The following is a 21,543-nucleotide window of genomic DNA, read 5'->3' on the forward strand; positions in this document are numbered from 1 at the left end:
ACTGTTTAAAGCAGGAAGGAACATACTGGAATGTGGAGTAAGGATGGAAAGCAGGAGAAGATTCTCCCACAATTTAGGTGATGTGTTTCTGTTTTTTTTGAACTGAGGAAAGAAGAAAAATAGAGTGTAATTTCTTTGTCAGTAACTATTTTCCTCTCCAAGTCTCTTTGGAGGTTTGGGTTCTAGTTGTTAATTTCTCTCCCTGCAATGATGGAGACATTAGCCCTACTATCCTCAAGGTAAAAGGGCTTAGACTTATAGCTTTGGAACCAAAAGCATCCTCAGAGGTCATCTACACAATGCCTTCATGATACATATAAAGGAACTTTGTTAGAGGGAGTCTAAGGAGCTAGAGCAATGTCACACAAGTGGTAAGCATCAGAAATAGGCTTTAACACAGGCTTTTTGACTACAGAACCAATCCTTGCTCCATCAGACCACAATTTTCTTGACTGAGCATAAAGATAAGGTTTTCTTTTTTTCTTTTTTTTGGAGAATCAGCTTAGGAACTGTAATTTGAGATACTTATATTTGTTGATTCAAAGTTAAATTATCCTCATTTTAACAAATGTTTCATTGATTTAGGTGTTTGGGGAACAATTTTGTTATAGTATAGAATAATTCATTGTATGCCATAATAAGGTTACTTTTCTAGTCTTTTCTAAGTTTTTCTCAAGGTTTTCATGTTAACTAAAAAGTACATTTTTCAACAGGACTTTCTTAATTGTTACCTATCCTCACCAATATCTCCAAGCAGAATAACCTAATTGAAAAAATGTCAAGTTTGATGTCATAGGCCCTGTGTTTGGTTCCTGGATGGGTAAATTATGTGTCCTTGATCAAATCACTTCTTCCATTGGGGTTTCAGTTTCTTTCCTTGTAAAATAATAACTAGATCAGAATTTTGTTTGGTTTTGTTTTTTTAAAAACGAAGTTTTCCTATGTCCTCCCAGCTTGAAATGGAGAGGTTACTCAGCTGCCCAATCTCACAACTGACAGGCACAGGAGATTGAATTTCTGTTCTGAGTGGGTTTTTTTTTTAAACCCTTACCTTCCATCTTGGAGTCAATACAGTGCATTGGCTCCAAGGCAGAAGAGTGGTAAGGGTAGGCAATGGGAGTCAAGTGACTTGCCCAGGGTCACACAGCTGGGAAGTGTCTGAGTCCGGATTTGAACCTAGGACCTCCCGTCTCTAGGCCTGGCTCTCAATCCACTGAGCTACCCATCTGCCCCCTCTGAGTGGGTTTACTCTTTCTTAGGTGGCAGTCTAATGTCTCCAAACTGCAGAAAAGACTCATTTTAATTTATTCATAATGGAGTTCAGATTTTCTAAGTTGAAGAGATCCTCCAGTCCCATTCTTTCTGTCAGCTAGGATTACAGGCATGTACCTACTACCATGGTATACTAGATAGAGTTGGAGTGGGGATAGAGAGGATTCCTTAACATAGGATTCATGAATTGGAAAAAAAAAAAGTATGTGTGTGTTCCTGTGTATATACATATATACATCTATTTATCTATATCTTTGCATATATATATATATAAACTTTAAATATATATGGTTTCATATGTAATCTTGTATATGTTATTTTATGCATTTAAAAACAACATTCTGAAATAGGGTCCATAGGCTTCACTTTATTACTAAGCAGGTTCATGATACAATCAAGTATTAAGCTAGATGTTCCCTAATGTCTCTATCAACTAAAAAATCATGTGATCTTATGGTTTCACTTTCTCTGTTAGTGGATCAAACAATGGATCTCATTGAATTAAAAGATGTCCTTCATAGACATCTATGATTCCATCCATCTTTTGTCTCCAAGTAAAAATGGTATGACAAATATCTTTGCAGAAAAAAATAAAGTTAAAAAAAAAGTCAAATCCTAATAACGACTTTGCACAGTTTTGTATTTTGTTTGAGCTGATGAGTCAACCTCCTCTAGTCCCTATTACCTACCCAGACAATTATTACCTCAAAGCCTTTCTAGTTAGGGGTAATTATCCCTTTAAATGTGATGGCATTTGGGGCAGCTGCGTAGCTCAGTGGAATGAGAGTCAGGCCTAAAGACAGGAGGTCTTAGGTTCAAATCTGCCCTCAGATATATCCCAGCTGTGTGACCCTGGGCAAGTCACTTGACCCCCATTGCCCACCCTTATCACTCTTCCACCAAGGAGCCAATACACAGAAGTTAAGGGTTTTAAAAAAATATGATGGCATTTCTAGCAATAGCCAAAAATTGCCTTCTTTAGTCCAAAAAGAATGTTTTGCATTTATTTATTTTGGTACAGAAATTTAAATTGGTTTTTGTGACAACTCTTTTCTCAGCTATTTGTCAGGGAAGAAAGCTTCAGACAGATTCACACATACTAATGTGTTAATGACTGATAAAAACCTAATGAGTTACCTTTTTGACCTTATTTACATTTTATAATAGGATACCTAGATGGCTGAAGTTTAAGGAGTGAATATTGGTGGATTTTAGACATTGTAATAAAGAGTAGTGGATATATAAATACATATATTCAGATACCTACATACATGTCTACATGCTTACATATGCACACATGTATATGTGAATAAAGGGACTTTCTTGTGTGGAGATTAAAATTAATATGCAAAATACTAAGTATTATATTTATGAATATTTTATTAATAATAAACTAACAGAGACCTAACTAAAAGGTTATTAACTGGCCCTCCCCCAGGAACAAAAGAGACAGAGGGAAAAGTTACAGACAAATATAAAACAATAATATGACCACACAAATGTGTAGGCACAGGAGAGGTTAATGGCAATTTTGGGAAAACTAAGGGACTTATGGGGGATGAAGTCCAAGGTTCAAAATCTTCAACATTGAAATAATATATTGCTACCTCCTCTTTCTGTGCTCAACCACAATAGGAATAAGAGAGACAAGTCTGACTTTTAAAATTCAATATTCATCACAAAAATTTATAAAGCACAGTTTGCTTTCTATTGAGACCAGAACCTGCCTCCAATTGAACATGCCCAGTCTGATAGCTCAAGTCTCAAAGTTAACTTGCCCATTTCTGTGCTCTATATAATACCTGGGAAAAGGAACACAAAATAAAGGTGGAGTGATTTTTCAAAATGAATTTTTGCCATAACTCCAGAACTTATGGTCAGTTCATATATAAAATACAAAAGGCAGAATGAATATGCCTGCTAAAGACTGATAAGAGTCAGTTTTAAATTCTTTCTGGGCCACTTTTCAGAACCTCAGGAAATCACTTCCTTTTTCTGAAATACTACTTCTTCTTCTCTTCCTCCTTCTCCTCCTCGTTCTCCTTCTTCTCTTCCTCCTCTATAAAATGAGTTGGCTGGGTAGAATGAGTTCCAGGATCCCTTAGAGCTCCACATCTATGATTTTAAGGTAAAAGATTCTATCTGCACACCTTAAAACGCAGGCTATAAAAGACTGAAACTGAGAATTCCCATGTCTATGGTCAACTTTAATAATTAGCTGAAATATAAACACTAATACTGCCGATATTGTAAGTGTTATTTAAATGTTTTTCAGTGAGATAACTTTCTTCTAGGCAATCATACAATAATGACTTCTCCATATACAAAGTAGGAATTAAAACAATAAACAAGATAAAATAGAATAATTGTTTTCCCAGTCTTCAGTAAAGTTTGGATGCTGTTCTTATTTAGTGTATTTAAAAATTAAATTATACTTTATAATTTTCTGATTCAGTAAGACCATCTGAATATTTAGTCAAAGAATGAACAGCTAGAAAGGATATTAGATGTGATTTAGCTCTATCCCCTAATTTTGTAAATGAGGAAACTAAGACTCTTGGGGTATAAGTGACATGTCCAATATTACATAAAAAGTGAGTAACACGGGCAGCTGGGTAGCTCAGTGGATTGAGAGCCAGGCCTAGAGACGGGAGGTCCTAGGTTCAAATCCGGCCTCAGACACTTCCCAGCTGTGTGACCCTGGGCAAGTCACTTGACCCCCATTGCCTACCCTTACCAATCTTCCACCTATAAGTCAATACACAGAAGTTAAGGGTTTAAAATAAAAAAAAAATTAAAAAAAAAGTGAGTAACAGAACCAGGAGTTATTCCAACTCAAAATCCAATGTTCCCTCATTGGCATGCTCATGAAACAATTCATGGGGGTTTCAAAAATGGAAAAAAAATTAACAAATAGATTATATGGCATTTTAAAAATGGCCCATCATCATAAACCAAATTTTATATAATTTAAATATGTATTTTATAGATAAAAATAGAACATTGGTCTACTATATTATGCATTGATCTATGCATATATTATGAGTATAATGTAACACAGAAAACATCAATTGATCAAGTGACAAATATTTGATGAACACTTATTAAAAACAAATTACTGTGCTACCTTAAAGTAGTTACAAAGAAATGTAATTTTTTTGTCCATGAAATCAGTCCTAAAAGAACTTAGAATATAGTTGAAGAAATAAGGAACATATTATACATTGATAGGCAATAGAGAAATTAACATATCATAAAACACCATTATGAGAAATTTTAGGATTATGAAAAAGGGTGTTATATCTCAAAGGAATTTTGGAGCCACTTTAATCTCATTTTATAGAAGAAGAAATTGATGGCCAAAGATAAAGTAACTTTCCTAAATACACAAAGATAATATAAGAGGCAGAGTTCAGGTAACAAAAGCCAGGATGGGAGAAAGATAATTAGACAAATGATAGATTAACTACTTATGATATGCCAAGAATTATGGTAAATGCTGAAGATAGATATAGAAGCAAAAAAGTAATTAATGCCTTCAAGGAGTTTACTTTCTAATACAGGAGGATAACACACAAATGGGTAGTAGAAAAGGAACAGAAGCTTGGTCTGTAAATAGGAGAGAAATGAGTTTAAGGCCTGGAAAAACAAAACTGTTCATTTGAGCTCAGAGTAGCATCAAAGGGCAGAGTCCAAGCTTCTAATAGTGAGGCAGTTGGGATGAAGGCCAGAGAAGTATTGTGGTCTGGATACTTCTGAGATAAAAGATACAGAACTAGGTCTTGACAAGATATATCAAAAGCTCAGCTCTTAGAGTCTTGGGTTATTGTGGGAGTGGAGTACAGATTTCTAGTAAGGATAAACCAGTTTCCTCCCTATTGGCATATATAACAAAATGTAAATGAAAACAATGAGTACTGTTGAGAAGAGGGAGAGACAACAGTGGGTTGAAGAAGACACTGAGATAATTAGTTTGCATGGTGTTAGTACGCTGATTAGAGTCAGGAAAGTCCAGATTTAAATCCTACCTCAGACAATACCTATTTGATCCTGGACATATCTCTTCTTAGCATCTCATTTTCCTTATCTAAAAAATCAGGAGGTTATATTAGGTGGTATCTATGATCCTAGGATCCTAAGACAAAAAGATAAAAGCACTATTTAAGTGTCAGACAGATGTTTGCAGACTGTTTTCTCACCTTTTAACCAATCTATCTCAAAGTGCTATGCTTGGGAACATATAAAGGGAGAAATACCTATTATGCAGCAGGAGAAAGTTGTTGAATTTAACACTTACTTTTAGGATTCCAGTTTCTTCTACCTACCAATATGATTGCTTCTTCTCTATCCCTTTTGCTAGATTGTCATTTTCCCAACAGCAATCTGAGTGTCTCAATAACTTCTGCATTAAGCCTTCTTCTCTTTTTCTCTTGATATTATTTCTTGTTAAGTTTATCTGTTATCATGAGTTCAATTATCACTTCACCAATGACACCAATATCTGTATAGCCAGATCCCTCCCACGAACTCCTGCCCCACATTCTCATATGCTTATTGGATAGCTTCACTTAGCTGTCAAAAGAATCTCAAATTCAAAATATAGAATATGGAACTCGTTTCTTTCTCTTCCCTTCCATCTGATCCCTACCCCAATCCCAAAAGGCCTGTGTCTCCTCTAAACTTCCCTATCTCTTTTCTGGACTATACTCTACTTCAAGTCATAGAAATCTATTTGTGAATCCATCTTATTTTTTCTCTTTTATTCAACTCCCATGTCATATTGATTCTACCTCCCTGTCTCTCACTCCTTTCTCTCAAATCCTATTCTCATTCAAACTCAGCTGATGACTTTCCTAAACTCCTGAATTAGCCTTGCAATTGAATTGGTTGGTATTCTTGTCTCTAGTCCCAGCATCCTTCCTTCAACACCGCTTCCAAAATAATGTTCCTAAAGTACAAATCTGGCCATATGATTCCTCTACATGTGGTTCAATGGATAGAGAAACAGAACCGTAGGTGGGAGATTCTGGGTTCAAATAACCTCAGACATCTCCTAGCTGTGTGACCCTGAGCAAATCACTTAACCCCAATTGCCTAGCCCTTATGCTTTTCTACCTTGGAACTACTACCTACTATGGATTTTAAGAGAGAAGGTAAAGATTTTTTTTAAATCTTTAGTAGATCCTTGTTGCTGTAGTATTGGCAATTGTCAGTATAGATAAATGAGAACTTCTGAACACAATATTTACACTACACATAATCTGTCCTCCATCTGCCTTTACAGACTCAGATTGTTCCACTTCATTTCATTTTATATACTTTACATTTCTAGCCAAACTAGACTGTTTGGTGTTCCCAGAACAGTGCCTGGTAAATAGTAAGTATTTAATAATTAAGTGTTGATTTTTTAAGTTGATTCAGCATGCTATAATCTGCCTCCACACAGGTTGTCCCTCATGCCTTGAATGTAGTCCTTTTTTACTTCAGCTCTTTAGAATCCTCAGCTCCTTTCAAAACTCAATTCATACAGCCATTTTCCTCATCTTCCCAAGGATTAGTGATATCAATTCTTAACTTTACCACTCTTCCTTCAAAATGAAAAGCATCTACTTTTCTGGACCAAGCATAGGGACACATTTTGGGTGAACATCCCTTTGTCCATCCCAAATCCCTCCAGATAAGCACAAATGGAAATGATTACCCCCAAAACACCAGAATGTATGGCCAATAATCCAAGCTTTATGCATGCTATATTGAATTTGTGTGTGTGTATATGTATATAAATACTATGCATATTATATATAAGATATACATGAGATATATACAACACACATATATATATATAATATGATATATCTTCTATTCCATTCCAGAATATAAGCTTCTTGAGAGCAAGCAAATGACAATTTTTTTACATGTCTTCTGTCCCTTTTACTGTTTAATAAATGTATTTGAAATTGAATTAAATTTTATTGAATTGAACTGAATTCCTTTCTATAATCAGTGCATTAAACTTTGTACACACATACTATATATATATACATATATAGATATGTATAAACATGAATATATATGCATATATATGCATTTTAGACTCAGACTCAGGAATCTACCTCCGTTGTGTCAAAATTACATTATCTACCAGTTGGCAAGCAAACCAATTTAATCAACCTTTTGTTAGTGTGTGCTTGTTTTATTTTTCCCTGCCTACACAATTACAAACATGCAGTTTAGCTGTTGCATTTATCAAAAGGAAAGAACTCCAAAATTTCAATTCCTCTTATATGGAACTCCACATCACTTTATTGTATTCAGGTACAAGTCCATCATATTGAATCCTTACATGATTTCAGACTCTCTGTCTTTGGCATCTATTTTTGTTACCCACAGAATAAAAGAGCAGAGACAAATTTCAGCACTAAAATGTGCTTAATTATGTGTCTGTAATTTGAAAACATTTTCTAAATTGCCCTTTCATAGTTTTCACAGCTTTCTTCTTGAAGGGGAGAACATTTCCCCTCTTCCTGCAACTTAACTTTAGGGTTCAAGTAACTGCTTTTGTTGACAAAGATATTCACCAAAATGGCCAAAAAACCACCCATGGTTTTACCCTATCTACCCTACTCTGGGTCTCTTTCTTCCCGCTTGCTCTGATGCACAGCTGGTATTAATTCTTCTTAACTATAAAAAGGTTTGCTCTAACTAGCCAATAATCCTGACTCTATAAAAACAAGTTTGGAATCTAAGAGAATTTTAGCTCTAATCCTGAAAATAGAGTAACTATGACCACAAAAATGGCAGCTTATTGGTTGCAAACATGAAGAGATTTGAAGAAAATTCATGTTTCAAGGATTGGGGATGATTGTTAGAAGTCTGAGAGTATTATTGTTTTCACATAAATTGAGAAAATATCAAGAAAGAAAGCATTTCTTTTGGAATGATTATTACTTCATAAGGAGACTGCAAGAAGATAATCATTCTGTTCAAAGAAATCTTTGGAAACATTTTATATAGATATATAATACTTAAGATTTACATATATTACATTCTATAACCCCCAACAATGCTTTCCCATTCCCAATTTTGAATTTTACTTTAAGTATCCTTCTCTTTCTATGTGTTATGATTCTCACTTATCTGTTTCCCAGTAGAATATAAGCCATTTAAGGGCAGAAAAAATTTCTATATTTGTCTTTATATTCCCAAAATATAGCACAGTTCCTGACACAAGAATGACATTAATAATTCAGCAGTGAATTAAAATAAAATATTACTTCTCAATAACACCTAACAGAACACTGATAATCTGGTTGAAAACTTTTTGAAAAACAACTTGCTTATATATTATGTAGCAGTGGACCAAAAGGGAAAAATAAAACAGTTAAGCAAAATCATCAGAGACAGCAATCATAACTAACAGAATATGTGGCATTCTATTTCCATAGATCAGCATCTCCTTCTGAAAGGGAGTGTGTTCCAATATCAGTTACCTGGAATCAAAGACTCTTCTCCATTAAAAAAAAAGTTTATGTATAGTGAACACACATACCTAAGCAATGAAAAGTAAATGCCATCATGTATTCTAAAGTGAAAATATTCAGGAAGTAATGAATTGTCACAATCATAAACCCTTCCCAAATACCAGATTTGATATAACACTGGACAACAGTATGACAGTATTAGCTCAGTTAACAAAAAGGGTTTTCAATGGGATAAAAAAAGAGAATTTCTTGAGAATGGTAATTCATTATACAAACAAGTGTTGGAATTTCCATCTCTGGAACATCATGAAAAATAAATAAATATCATCTGTGTTGTGTCACATACATAGCTAACTACCTGAAGCCTGCGGGTTGGAACAGATTTTTATTTAGTTTCCTTTCATCTCCATAAATATAAGCATTTATTGAACACCTACTGGAGGTAGAATATGCTGTCAGACTAATCTAATTTCTTTCAGTGATTGACCTGTCATCCTCTTTGAGGCTGAGCAAAACAGAATAAATTATGCTTCCAGATTTTATACAAAAAACATTTTCTGTATACTCTAGTGAATGTATCCAGTGTCAAATGATCCAAACGTCAAATCAACAATTCATAGTTTCATAGGTCAACAGCTGGAAGAGAGCTAGGGGGTCATTCACTGTTTGTTGTATGTGCCTTTCTGAAGTAACTGGTAGATGAATTCCTGGGCTCATTCTATTTTAAATAGAATTCAAAGTAGTATACATGTAGTGCAGATTATTAGGAGAGAATATTATTACTTCATCTAATGAGATCATCTCCCATTCTAGGCTTCACAAGAAGGCATCTAGGTATAGTTATAATTCCTAGTGAGTACAGAGGAAGAAAAAAAGAAAATGTACAATCTTGACAACTTGAAAACGCAGTCTACTATAATGTGAAGAATCATCTAATCATGAAATATAATATTTATCTAAAATGTATATCATTAACTGGACCATCTATTTATTTTTCATATCTAGGCTCATGTCTAGAAATAGGAAACTACTGCGAACAATTCATAAATCAGGATTCCCTTTGTAGATCTGTTATTGGGGGAAATCAATTGTTAGCTGAAATAAGAATTCAAGTTTCTTATGAAAATATTGAATGAGAAAGGTCCTAATAGCAAAGGCAGTACTTAACTTAAATTGGGGAATTTAAATATAGCTGTTCTTATTCATAGGACAAAACAATCTTAGGATGTTTCAGTCAAAAAATGGTTACAATTATCACTAGATGCATTAGTGTGAGCATAACTAATAAATTTCCTCTAAGGGAAGCTATATTTAAATTTTGCTAGTAGATGAAAATTGTCTTTGCAACCAGGACCTTTCTCATTTCCTCAGAATTTCTACATTTTGGAAAATATTTGTATAGGTCTCAAGCTTAGTATGTCACATTTATCAAGAAGTTTATAAACTATGGTTTTGATGACATATCTTTTAGAAGGGATACAATTAATTGACAATATCATATGCCAAGGCATTGAGGTGCTATCAATTATCGATTCTTTGCAATATAGATTACTCATGGAATATATGTGATCTAGAGCCTTATCATTCTTCTTAAAACAATGCTCACAAAATCTGCAATGTAGTTAACTTCCAGATTTATTGGTGGTGTCTTTTTGGATTACCTATGAAAGTTTTAATCCAATGATTATTTCTTGCTCTATTGCAGCATATGTTTGGATCATTTTAGTAAGTAGTAAAATAGATGAAAAAGGAAACAATTGTTCTCACCCAACCCCAAAGTCTCAACCACAAATACATAATGAATTCTGAATCTTTAAACAGATCAGTATACACGCAAACATACATACTAACATTAAAAAGAGATTATAACTTTATACTAATACATTTCACAAATGGGCAGATGCTCCTTGATTAGATACTATTTTCAAATAGCATTTGGGGGGTGGGTTTGGGGAGGGAAGCTTGTTGGGATAGTTTATACTTGAAAACCCTGCTATGATATAGACTGTATTTTGTTTATATAAAATGGAAAAAAGTTTAATGGGTGGTAAGACACATGGATGACTGATGAATTTGTATAAGATGGTATACTAATAACATTTCAAGGAGAAACAGATCTCTCATTTCAAGTTGAAGATCTAGATGTGAATGGTTTACTAAATGTGCTACTGAAATTTTAACTCTGCCACTATCATTGTAAACATGGGATTTATATGTTGCTCTAAAATTGATTATTGATTTCTGATTGTACTATTGCTAAAACTGTTGTTTCCAATTTTACTAAGATTAATTTTGTGTTTGGGCAAGATCCAGTCATTTTAAAGTATTTTTTTTATACCCTTGTACTTCAGTGTATTATCTCATAGGTGGAAGAGTGGTAAGGGTGGGCAATGGGGGTCAAGAGACTTGCCCAGGGTCACACAGCTGGGAAGTGGCTGAGGCCGGGTTTGAACCTAGAACCTCCTGTCTCTAGGCCTGACTCTCACTCCACTGAGCTACCCAGCTGCCCCCATTTTAAAGTATTTTTTACAGAAAAAATGGTTGTATTCAAAATTTAAAATCATATTTTGGCCTCGTCTTTAAAAAGAGGTGTTTTCCTCACAACAGTATTGCAAGTTACTTAAGCAAGTATTATTATTCCCATTTTAAAGATTAGGGAACTAAAGGTTTGCAATATGAAATTGCTCACAGTCAGAGAAACCATTCAAATTCAAAGTTTGTTCCATTAAAGTACAAATTATATGTTACATACGAATGTTATGGGATACTACAGTCATGGAATTGTCTTTATATCATCTCATTTTAGGTGATTTTTTTTTTTACTTTGAATTCCTTTGATCACACACTGTAGTGATTACTTGCATGGGATATAATTTGTAGTCTGCTGCCTCCAAAGCAAGATTGGCATATGAAAGCCTGACTTTCCAGTGATACATTTTTGAGGGATAACTGACACCCTAGGTTGTTTAATTCCCTCTGTAGAGAAAGTTCCCTTTCCCAAAGATAGTTTCAAAAGGGGTATAGTGGGAGTAGAAGGAGAAAGAAGTTGAGGAGAGAGAGGAAACAAAACTACTTCTTGTCTGTTAGACTGCCCAGACTGATCAGAGGGTGAAATACTAGGGGAGAAGGGACATTTCCAATAACCCATTCAATAAAAGGAAAAGACCCATATATGTGGAAATTACAAGTATACACAAAAACATTGATGTTGTTTATGCTTACATCTCAGCTGAAATCTTTCTGCTGTCTCCAAAGCTACTCCCACATTGTATTTAGACATAGCCTTTTTCTCTCCCCATTATACCACTGGGTTTTAGTGTTCTTTTTACCCCCTTCATTGAATAGGAGAGGGGAAATAGTGAGACAGGGGTAGTTTCTTCTTTATGAACAGTAGATGAGCCCAGCAACTATTTCTATCCATGAAGGGAAGAGATAAATAAGTGGATTTTAATGCAATGGGGATATTGCCATGACAATGCAAAAGCCAGAAGACTGGATAACCTGACCTTTCAAAGGAGAATTTGGAAACAAGAAAGGACAGCAAATCATTCTTTAATCTTTTTTTAAAATTGGATTGCCTTTTTTTCTTGCTCTTGAATGCATGGGCCTGGTGCTTTAAACATAATACAAATTGGCACTTGTTACTCTGCCCAGATGTCAGTTCTCCTCTGTTCTTGCTTGTCATGACCCACTGTGGTTGCAGCTGCCTTAGGTCCAAGCTTCAAATGGAAGAAAGCCTGCCAACTGTGCTGAAAGATATGAATCCTGTAGTGCTTTTTAGTATGTGTAGAATCTCACTCTAAAAATGAAGGCCAGTGTATTAAAATGATCACAACACATTTATCAAAAACATGAATACAGAGATGACAACTTTAGATTTCTTTTTATCCCCAAAAGATGGTAGTGTACTCAGTAGACACTCAATGAATGTTGATAATAATGTGAACAAGATATAGGCTCCCCAAAAAAGTGGTTATCAAGAAAATTTACACTTCTCTTAAGGAAATAAAATTGTCCCATAATTGATGTGAAACAATATTTTCCTTTATTTATTCCTACCTTGTGAAAGTGGCTCCTAACCTGGTTCTATGAAGTTTTAAAAACTAGCTAGGTAATTGCATTTCAATATAATTTGTTTCTTTTATAATGCTATGTATCTCACTTTATGTATCTAAATTATCCTGAGTATGACTATATTGACTTCACAAGACTGTCGAAGTAACCTAAGATATGAAAATGGTTAAGAACAACTAGGCTGAAGGATTTCAAGTTTATTTCACTGTCAGTTCACATAGTCTCCAGATCAGTCTCTCAACCATTTTTCAGGGATTTTGCAGTGGATTTTCTACAAGGAGTAGGTATTGAGATGCATGTCTTCAAAGTTCCCTTTCATCTTCTCATTTCTTTTATTCTTTAAAGAAAATGTAGCACATATAGGTTCTTTGAAACTTAATATTAATTAAGGCTTTTAAGCTGAAAGGTCTATATCAATATTATTATTGTTATTATTTCTCATTTTATTATGAGGGCAGAATAAAAGCATTTTAATTTATTCCTCCAAAAATACACTATGAATGACCTGACTGATACCTGACACTTTTCATCGTACCTCTTAGGCACTAAGACCACTGAAAACTAATTTTGGAAAGAATATTCACATATGATGAGAAAAATTAAAATGAAAAATATCACTCTTATGACCAGAAATAGCAATGTTTCTATAAAATATACAACAATTTCAGTTTTTTTTAATTCTAACAGTAGTCTTTGATAATAAACCAATATTTGAATATTTATAGATTAAGACCTGAAAGGGTTATTTGGGGCTTTAGGTCCTTACTCTTGCAGGTAGAAATTGAGACCCAGAGAAATTAAATGCCTTTCCTAATGTCACACAATCAGAAAGTGACCAGGACTTAAAGCTAGGTCTCATGCCTCTAAATCTACTGCTCCCTCCTTTGTATAGTGTTGACTATTCAATAATGAGCATAATCAATTTTTTTAAACCCTTAACTTTTGTGTATTGGCTCCTTGGTGGAAGAGTGGTAAGGGTGGGCAATGGGGGTCAAGTGACTTGCCCAGAGTCACACAGCTGGGAAGTGTCTGAGGTCAGATTTGAACCTAGGACCTCCCGTCTCTAGGGCTGACTGTCAATCCACTGAGCTACCCAGCTGTTCCCATAATCAATTTTTAATAGAATAATCAGCCTGACACAACCATGTTAGAGATAAAAGTCTTTTAAAAAAGTGAGCAACAGATAAAGGTAAAAAAATTGTTATAGAGATCATTCAATATTGGCAGCAACCTTTCATATACATGTTATGATCCTGATTGAGAGTTTCATTTCTAATCATTAAGTGCAGGGTTATCTCTCTCTCTCTCTCTCTCTCTCTCTCTCTTTCTGTGTGTGTGTGTGTGTGTGTGTGTGTGTGTGTGTGTGTGTGATCTCTTCATCTATCTGCCTTTCTCATTTCATCGATCTGTGTTGGCCAATTTATCTGCCCACATATCTCTAATATTTTTCATTTATTTGAATACCTGAACCAGAGTAATTAAAAATCAACTGTTAAGATACAACTAAAATTTCAGGACTACCTGTATTGTGGTACATTTATAAGGTCTGACCTTGATACTTCTCAATTATACTGCAGAGTAGAATTTTACTTGAAAGTAGAATTTTGAAATGGGCCAATTGCTTCTAGATCTAGATCACCAGATCATACACTCTATTCCAAAGCAGTGAATATTAAAACAATCTTTTACTACATAAGAAATAAAAATATGAATCTGTAGAATATATTAGGTACATGATATTATGGGACAAGAACTTGCTATTTAACAAAAACTTGGGAAAACTGGAAAACAATATGAAAGAAATGGAATAGGGTCAACATGAGTACATGATTTATATTACAAAGAGTGGAATCAAGAAAAATAGAAGAGCATGTAATAGTTAAGTACTATTTCTCTGTATAAGGGAAGAATTTATGACCAAAAAAGAATTAGAGAGCATTTTAGGATGTAAAATGGATTTCTGATTATATTTAAAATTATATTTAAAAAAACAATTTTGTACAAACAAAAAATGCAACAAAGATTAAAAGAAAGCATAAAAGTGAGAAATAACTTTATAGCAAATATCTCTGATCAAGGTCTCATTTCTTAAATATGTAAAAATGTCATTCTCTAATTGATAAATTGTTAAAAATATGAATAGACAATTTTCAGATGAAGAAATATTCATATGGGGAAAATGTTCTAATTCAATCTTAACTAGAAAAATTCAAATTAAAAGAATTCTGAGGTACCACCTCATACCTCTCAAATTGGCCAGTATGACAGAAAAGGAAAATGATGAATGTTGGAGGGTTTGTGGGAAAATTGGGACAATAATACACTTTTGGTGGAGTTATGATCTGTTCCTACCACTCTGGATGGCAGTTTGGAACTATACACAAAGGGCTCTAAAAATGTGCAGATCCTTTGATCCAGCAATACTAAGTCTATATACCAGAGAGATAAAAAGGGGAGAAAGGACCATATTGTACAAACATATTCATAGTAGCTCCTTTGTGTGGTAGCAAAGAATTGGGAACTGAGGGGATATCCTCTAATTGTGGAATGGATAAACAAGTTGTATAATGGAATACTACTGTATTAAGAAATAACAAGCAGCATGATTTCAGAAAAATCTGGAAAGACTTAGATCAAGTAATGGAAAGTGAAGCAAGCAGAACATTGTACACAATAACCAAACTATTGTTTGATGAACAAGTCTGAATGATCTAGCTATCTCAACAAAACAGTGATCTGACAATCCCAAAGACTTGTGATGAAAAATGTCATTCATGTCCCAAGAAAAAAACCAATGGAGTTCAAATGCAGAACAAACCTATTAATTCTATATCTGATATAATTCTATATCAACTTGCTTACCATCTCAGAGATGGGGGAGGAAAGGAAGAGAATTTGGAATACAATTAAAAATAATATTAAAATTATTTTTACATGTAATTGGGAAAAATAAAATGATAATAAAGATAAATGGGCTAATTCTTACTCATCCCCCTGATAATAATATAATAAAGAATTGGGCAAATAAAAGAAGAAAGACAAATAAATCAAAGGAAAATAAAAGATGGCCTATTGAAAAGTGTACTACATTAATTATCATGAGAACCATGCACTAGTCTGAACTCACTCATTCACTACTTTACAGTTTAATCTTAAATAAATAAGACATCTTACTTAATCCTCAGTGTTCTTCAAAATAAAATGAGGATGGTAGATTAAATGTTCTATAGGGTCTCTCCTTTCTTTAAAATTACAAAAATGTTTATTAAAAAGAAAAAGAGAAGGGAGAGAAAAATAAACTAGTCCACCTCTTGGAAATCTAGCATTGAAATATTGTGGTTTTAGATATTTCGGTTACCAATATTTGTTAAGTATTTACTATTTTTACAGAACTGTGTTAAGCACTAAAGTTCCCATGAAAGACAAAAAAAAATAGTTCCTGCCTTCAACAAGCATACATTTGAATAATTAGAAAATGCATATATAAATAACTAAGGCACATGCAAGTTATATAAAGAGTAGATGGAAGTTAATCACAAATAGAAAGGAACCAGAAACTAGTGGGTAGGATGCTCATTTACTAAATGTACAATTTGAACTGAATTCAGAAGGAAGACATAGAAACAAAGAGGTGATAATGAACAGGGATAGCTGTCTAGGTATGAAAGATAATCAACACAAAGTTTCACACTGAAGGCAGAAGATAGATTTCATGGAGAAGACCAAGGTACAAGAACACAGGAAAGTCAGGAAGAGGATAGCTTATGAACAGTTTCAATTGCCAAAGAGAGACCTCCCCATTTTATTGTGGAAGCAATAGGGAGGCATGGGATTCCATGGTCTTGTGGTCATAGGGTTAGACAGGTGTTCCAGAAAAATAATTTTGACACCTCATCAGAGAATGAATTGGAGGGGGGGAAATGTTGAGCTATAAATAAACTGGAAGTCTATTTTCTTTTTTTGTTTTTTAGAAAAATTTGCTATGGTTATATGATTCATGTTCTTACTTTCCCCTTCACACCCTCAATCCCACCCCCCATTGCCAATGCACTGGAAGTCTATTTTTAACAGTCTAGGTGAAAGTTTGTTAATTTAGTTTTTTTAAAAAGATGATCAATCTGGCATCTTTTTGGAAGATAGACATGATAAGATTTGATAATTAATTGGCTCTATGGTGAGAATGTGAGAATGAGTTTAAGGATGACATATCAAGATCACAAACCTGAGTCACTAGGAGGATGTGATATGTTCATCAGTAAATAGAAAGTTAGGAAGAAGAAAGGTTTGTGGGTAAAGAAAATTAAAACTGTTTTTGACATGCTGAAATTGAGATACTGAGATCACATCTATTCTAAGGTTATCAAAAGGCAGTTGATGATATGGGAATATATCTGGAATCATTGACAAAGAACCTTGGAAGCTGATGAGATCAAAATTAAAGAGAAAAGAAAAAAGATTCCAGGATACAGTCATGAGTCTGCCACTATTCCAATATAATTATTAAACTCCCTTACTTCTAAGAATGTCATTAGATATCCCTTTGCAAATCAGGAAGAGTTGTGTTTCTCAAGGCTTCAAGCCTGTTGCTTCATTACCTTTATCTTTCTGATTATATCAGTCCATAGTAGAATCTGATTTCATTGTTCCTTCCTTTTCTTGAGCTTGCCATGTCTCTTGTTGGGTGTTTCAGGTGTATAAATGCTTACATTTTGGTTTTGGCTTATTTGTAATTCTATTTAAATTGCCTCTACCTTTATTAGTACATGCCTTTAAGTTTAAGTAGACTATTCCTTATCCAGTTCTACTATGAGTAATTCCCTGCTGTCCTCTAATAACTCCAGTATGGTCACTGGCTATTTGCCTCAGGTCTCTGGTTGTAATTCCTTATTCCTAATTTATACCTTCCCACTTCTTTTCACAGGATCCCAGAGTCCACTTGGGTTAAGATGGGGAAATCTGATCAGATACTCTATTGTCTAAAGTCATAGTCAATTCACTCTACATGTCATTTGATTGCTCACATTGTTGATTCTCTAGAAAAGAAGTCACCTTAATGTTTCTTAAAATGGTCACAAGCCAAAAAAATACAAACTGCTCCGTCATTCCCTAGTGAAGAAATAGACAAAGAAAATAAAAATGAGTAGGTAGGTTGACTGGAGTTATTATACTTCATGCTCATTCTATCAAAATCAGAATTTTACCTAATCTCTTTATAGGTGAAGATTTGTACAAGGTCCACTAAACTTTTGCAGAAAAATCAAACCAAAGCCATATGATGAAGATTTAATTCTCCTGACTATTCTCTTACCTCAAAATAATGCCAGTTATAGCCATCGCATGTGCCTATCTTTTGAAAATTCAATTGTAAAATTTCATTTTATCTAGAATTTTAAAACTAGTAAACAAATGAAGACAATTTTGCCATTTTTGCATCAGCTTGTTTGCTCTGGTTTTGGCCATTACTGGATCCAGAGTTCTAAGTGAAGTTCAAAATCAAAGACAACCATAGAAGCTTATATCTAAATTATATTTGTAACATCAAACAATTATAGAAATATAATGTTTTAGTTTTGACAATAAACACAATGACTATTCCATAATATAGATTTATTGACCAAATTGTTCCCAGCATGAATTTTATAGCCAGAAAACAAAATGAATAGTAAAATAATGTATCATTATTTTTTGTCAAGGCATTAGTTGAGTACAATATCTTCATAATAGGTTAATAAAATGATTAAAGTGCTTCATTGCGAGTTAGGAAGAACTATATTCAAATTCAGCCTCAGGTACTTATTTGCTGGGTGACTCTGGGCAAGTTGCTAAACCTCTGTTTCAGTTTACTCATCTGTGATGTGTACAGGGTGTGAGGAAAGGTGGTACCTCTGGTTCGAGGGTTTGCCAAGCCCTTTTCAGGGTGGCTTTCCTCTTTTGCTGTCAACCTGCCACCCAGCTGTCACCTGTGGCCCCAAGGAACTGTGGAATGCACAATGGCTATACTCTAGTAAACATTCTTGACAAGAATGCTAAACCTTGAGGGTAACCTCTGATGGGCCTCAAATCTGTTCATGATTAGAGGGAATGTCTATCCCAGGCATGTGAAGACTTCCCCCAGAAGAAGGTTTAAATGATAATCATTTGTTTGATGGTCCTGAAGGCAGTGGAATACAGTCCTGTGAAGTACATAGAGCTTGGCCAGACACTGAAGAAGTCAAGGTCATCTACTGCATCCCAAATCATTATTATCTTGATTTTTGTAGTGCCACTAGATGTCATTTACTCTGGAAGAAAGACTAAGGCCAATGACTTTGTGCAACTCAACTTCACTTAAATCCAATTTATGTGTGAGTCAAAAGACATCAAACAATGATGTTATTTTGACCATCTTAGAGTATGAAGGACAACAACCAATCAACTCATCTGTAAAACGAAGATAATAGTATGTGCCTCCCAGGATTATTTTAAGGATAAACTGACATAATATTTGTTAAGCATTTTGCAAATCTTAAAATGCAATATAAGTACTAACCATTATTAACTATTAATGAATAAATTCTAAATCTGCCAATATTTTTTTCCACTTCCTGGCAAATAAAAAGATGCTTATCTTTTAGAGAATAAAATTGGAGCAATAAAACCACAGATTTTCTTGACAGGAAGATGAAAAGGAAATGCATGCTTTAAGGAATCTTTACCAGATCATATGATCCATCACTTAGCTACTAAAGGCATGAACCTACATTATAAGTCTATAAATTAGAGATTACAGAGGTAAGTCATCATCATCCTCAGATATGGTACACACTATTGGATACACATTCAGAGTTCCCTCAAAGATCCTTCAAATTAATCTCTTGCTCAGGAAAAAAAACAAACAAATCAAAGATACTCAACTCTCTCCCTAATCGGTGATATCCTTCAGGAAAACATTGATATTTTTCCTTTCTTGATAAACAAAAATAAGTTTATGGGCAATCCCACAAGGCTGATATGATGTAGTTATATAAGTTTGGCAAACTGAAGTAGAATCTTCCTATCCAGGCACAAGCACTTTTTCTTTTGACAATTTGTTTTTGCTGAGGAACAATATTCTGGAGCCCAAGGCAGTTTCCTCCAGCCTCACTCCCAATGAATCTGGTGAATAGACAGCTTGGCTCAGGTTGGGTTAGTTGCTTAATGAGAATTCTTAGAGTTAAAATGACTTGTTTGGACCTCTATTCACTAAGAAAAAAAATCAGATGTATCATTTAACCTTGATGTGGTTAATTAAATGAAGGCAAGGACACATATAGAGCTTTGGGACTTAGTAATTTCACACTCATAATGGAGAAAGCAGTTTTGTGCAAAGAGTTTAAAGTAAGAGGTATGTAATAATGTTTTTTTGAAGGACACATTCTGCATGTATCTAGAGTATTTCACTTACCCAGTACTGTAAGCTCTGCAGAAGCACTGATGTTCTCATTTTTGTAGGTGACAACACAAGTGTATGTCCCAGTATCATCGTCTGTCACATTGGAAATAAGTAAGTTGCTGCCACCTAATAAAGAATACTTTCTGGACCTGAAATATGGGAAACATAGAACTTAGTGAGACAATCAAATACCTTTCAAAACCTAGCCAACTAATCCGAGTCTTAAATTGGACTGGGTGAAATAGTGTTAAAATTGAAGCCCTTATCTTAAAATGTTGGAATAAGCCTTGCACCATTCATTTTCCTTATTTTAGTCATCTGTCTTATTGACCAAAGCATGCAGTCAGGGTGAGTTATTCCCAAATGGATGACTATATGCAACTGCCAAAGAAATGAAATGCAACAAGGAATACATAGCTTGGGCTTAAATTGCCTTATTGTATCCAGGAAGTCTAACTGGACTCACAGAAAATACTTTAACATATACTGAAAAATATTAATGTGTTGAAAAGATTTTATTCCATTTATCTTTGTTGTGCAAATCACTTTTTTGACTCAATCAAATTGAAAGGTTTTGATATCACCTGTTATCAATAAATATTTCAGAAATGGCACCCAATTTGTATATTAAGGGGAATTAATATCTTAAAATGGGAACCAGTTCAGCTTTATTACACGTAGAAAGAAAAGTCATTACATTGTTATTCAATCCTGAGTATTCTGCACTCTTGAATATGGTTTTTAAATCTGCAACGATAGCAAATAGTAAAAAAAAAAAAAGTCCTAAATCTAAAATACCTGACTTGGATCACTTCCTCTCCTCGAATCCAGGTAAAACTCGGTGGAGGATACCCAGAAACACAACACTCTAGAATGGCATCTTTTCCTTCGATAGCTACCACATTGGAAGGTCTCTGCAGGAAAAACTGTTGTCTGTGTAAACCTGGATCTATGAAAGGAAAGGACAGGGTCATCATTCTGGTGGGAGACACTGCAAAGATAAATGATATATCTGAAGGATTCCATCCTTGAAAGATATATTGATAAAAAGCAATGAGATAACATGGAGGGAAATTACCAAAACACCAAATTTCAAGTAAGAACCAAATTGGTTTTTCCATCTTCTACTTATCCAGTTTCTCAAGACTCTGATGTTAAAATGTTTTGATAGAATGATATATGATACATAATATATATGATATATCTCCAAGGCCCAATAACAATACTATTTTGTGTTCAAAAATGGGTTTATCTTAGAAATATTGCTGTGTCATAGATCATGTTTTAGAAAGAAGGGAGCAGAAC

At 34.2% G+C, this 21,543-nt stretch overlaps 1 protein-coding gene across 1 annotated transcript in view; it reads right to left on the bottom strand.

Moving 5' to 3' along the window:
- DCC (DCC netrin 1 receptor) overlaps positions 1–21,543 on the bottom strand; it is a 941,371-nt gene that overhangs the window by 733,495 nt on the left and 186,333 nt on the right. The window contains 2 exon segments of the mRNA XM_044681552.1: positions 20,251–20,387; positions 21,037–21,187. Of these exon segments, the coding sequence (XP_044537487.1) occupies positions 20,251–20,387; positions 21,037–21,187 (288 nt within the window).

The sequence above is a fragment of the Gracilinanus agilis genome, chromosome 1 (assembly GCF_016433145.1).
Source record: "Gracilinanus agilis isolate LMUSP501 chromosome 1, AgileGrace, whole genome shotgun sequence".
Lineage (NCBI taxonomy): Eukaryota > Metazoa > Chordata > Mammalia > Didelphimorphia > Didelphidae > Gracilinanus > Gracilinanus agilis.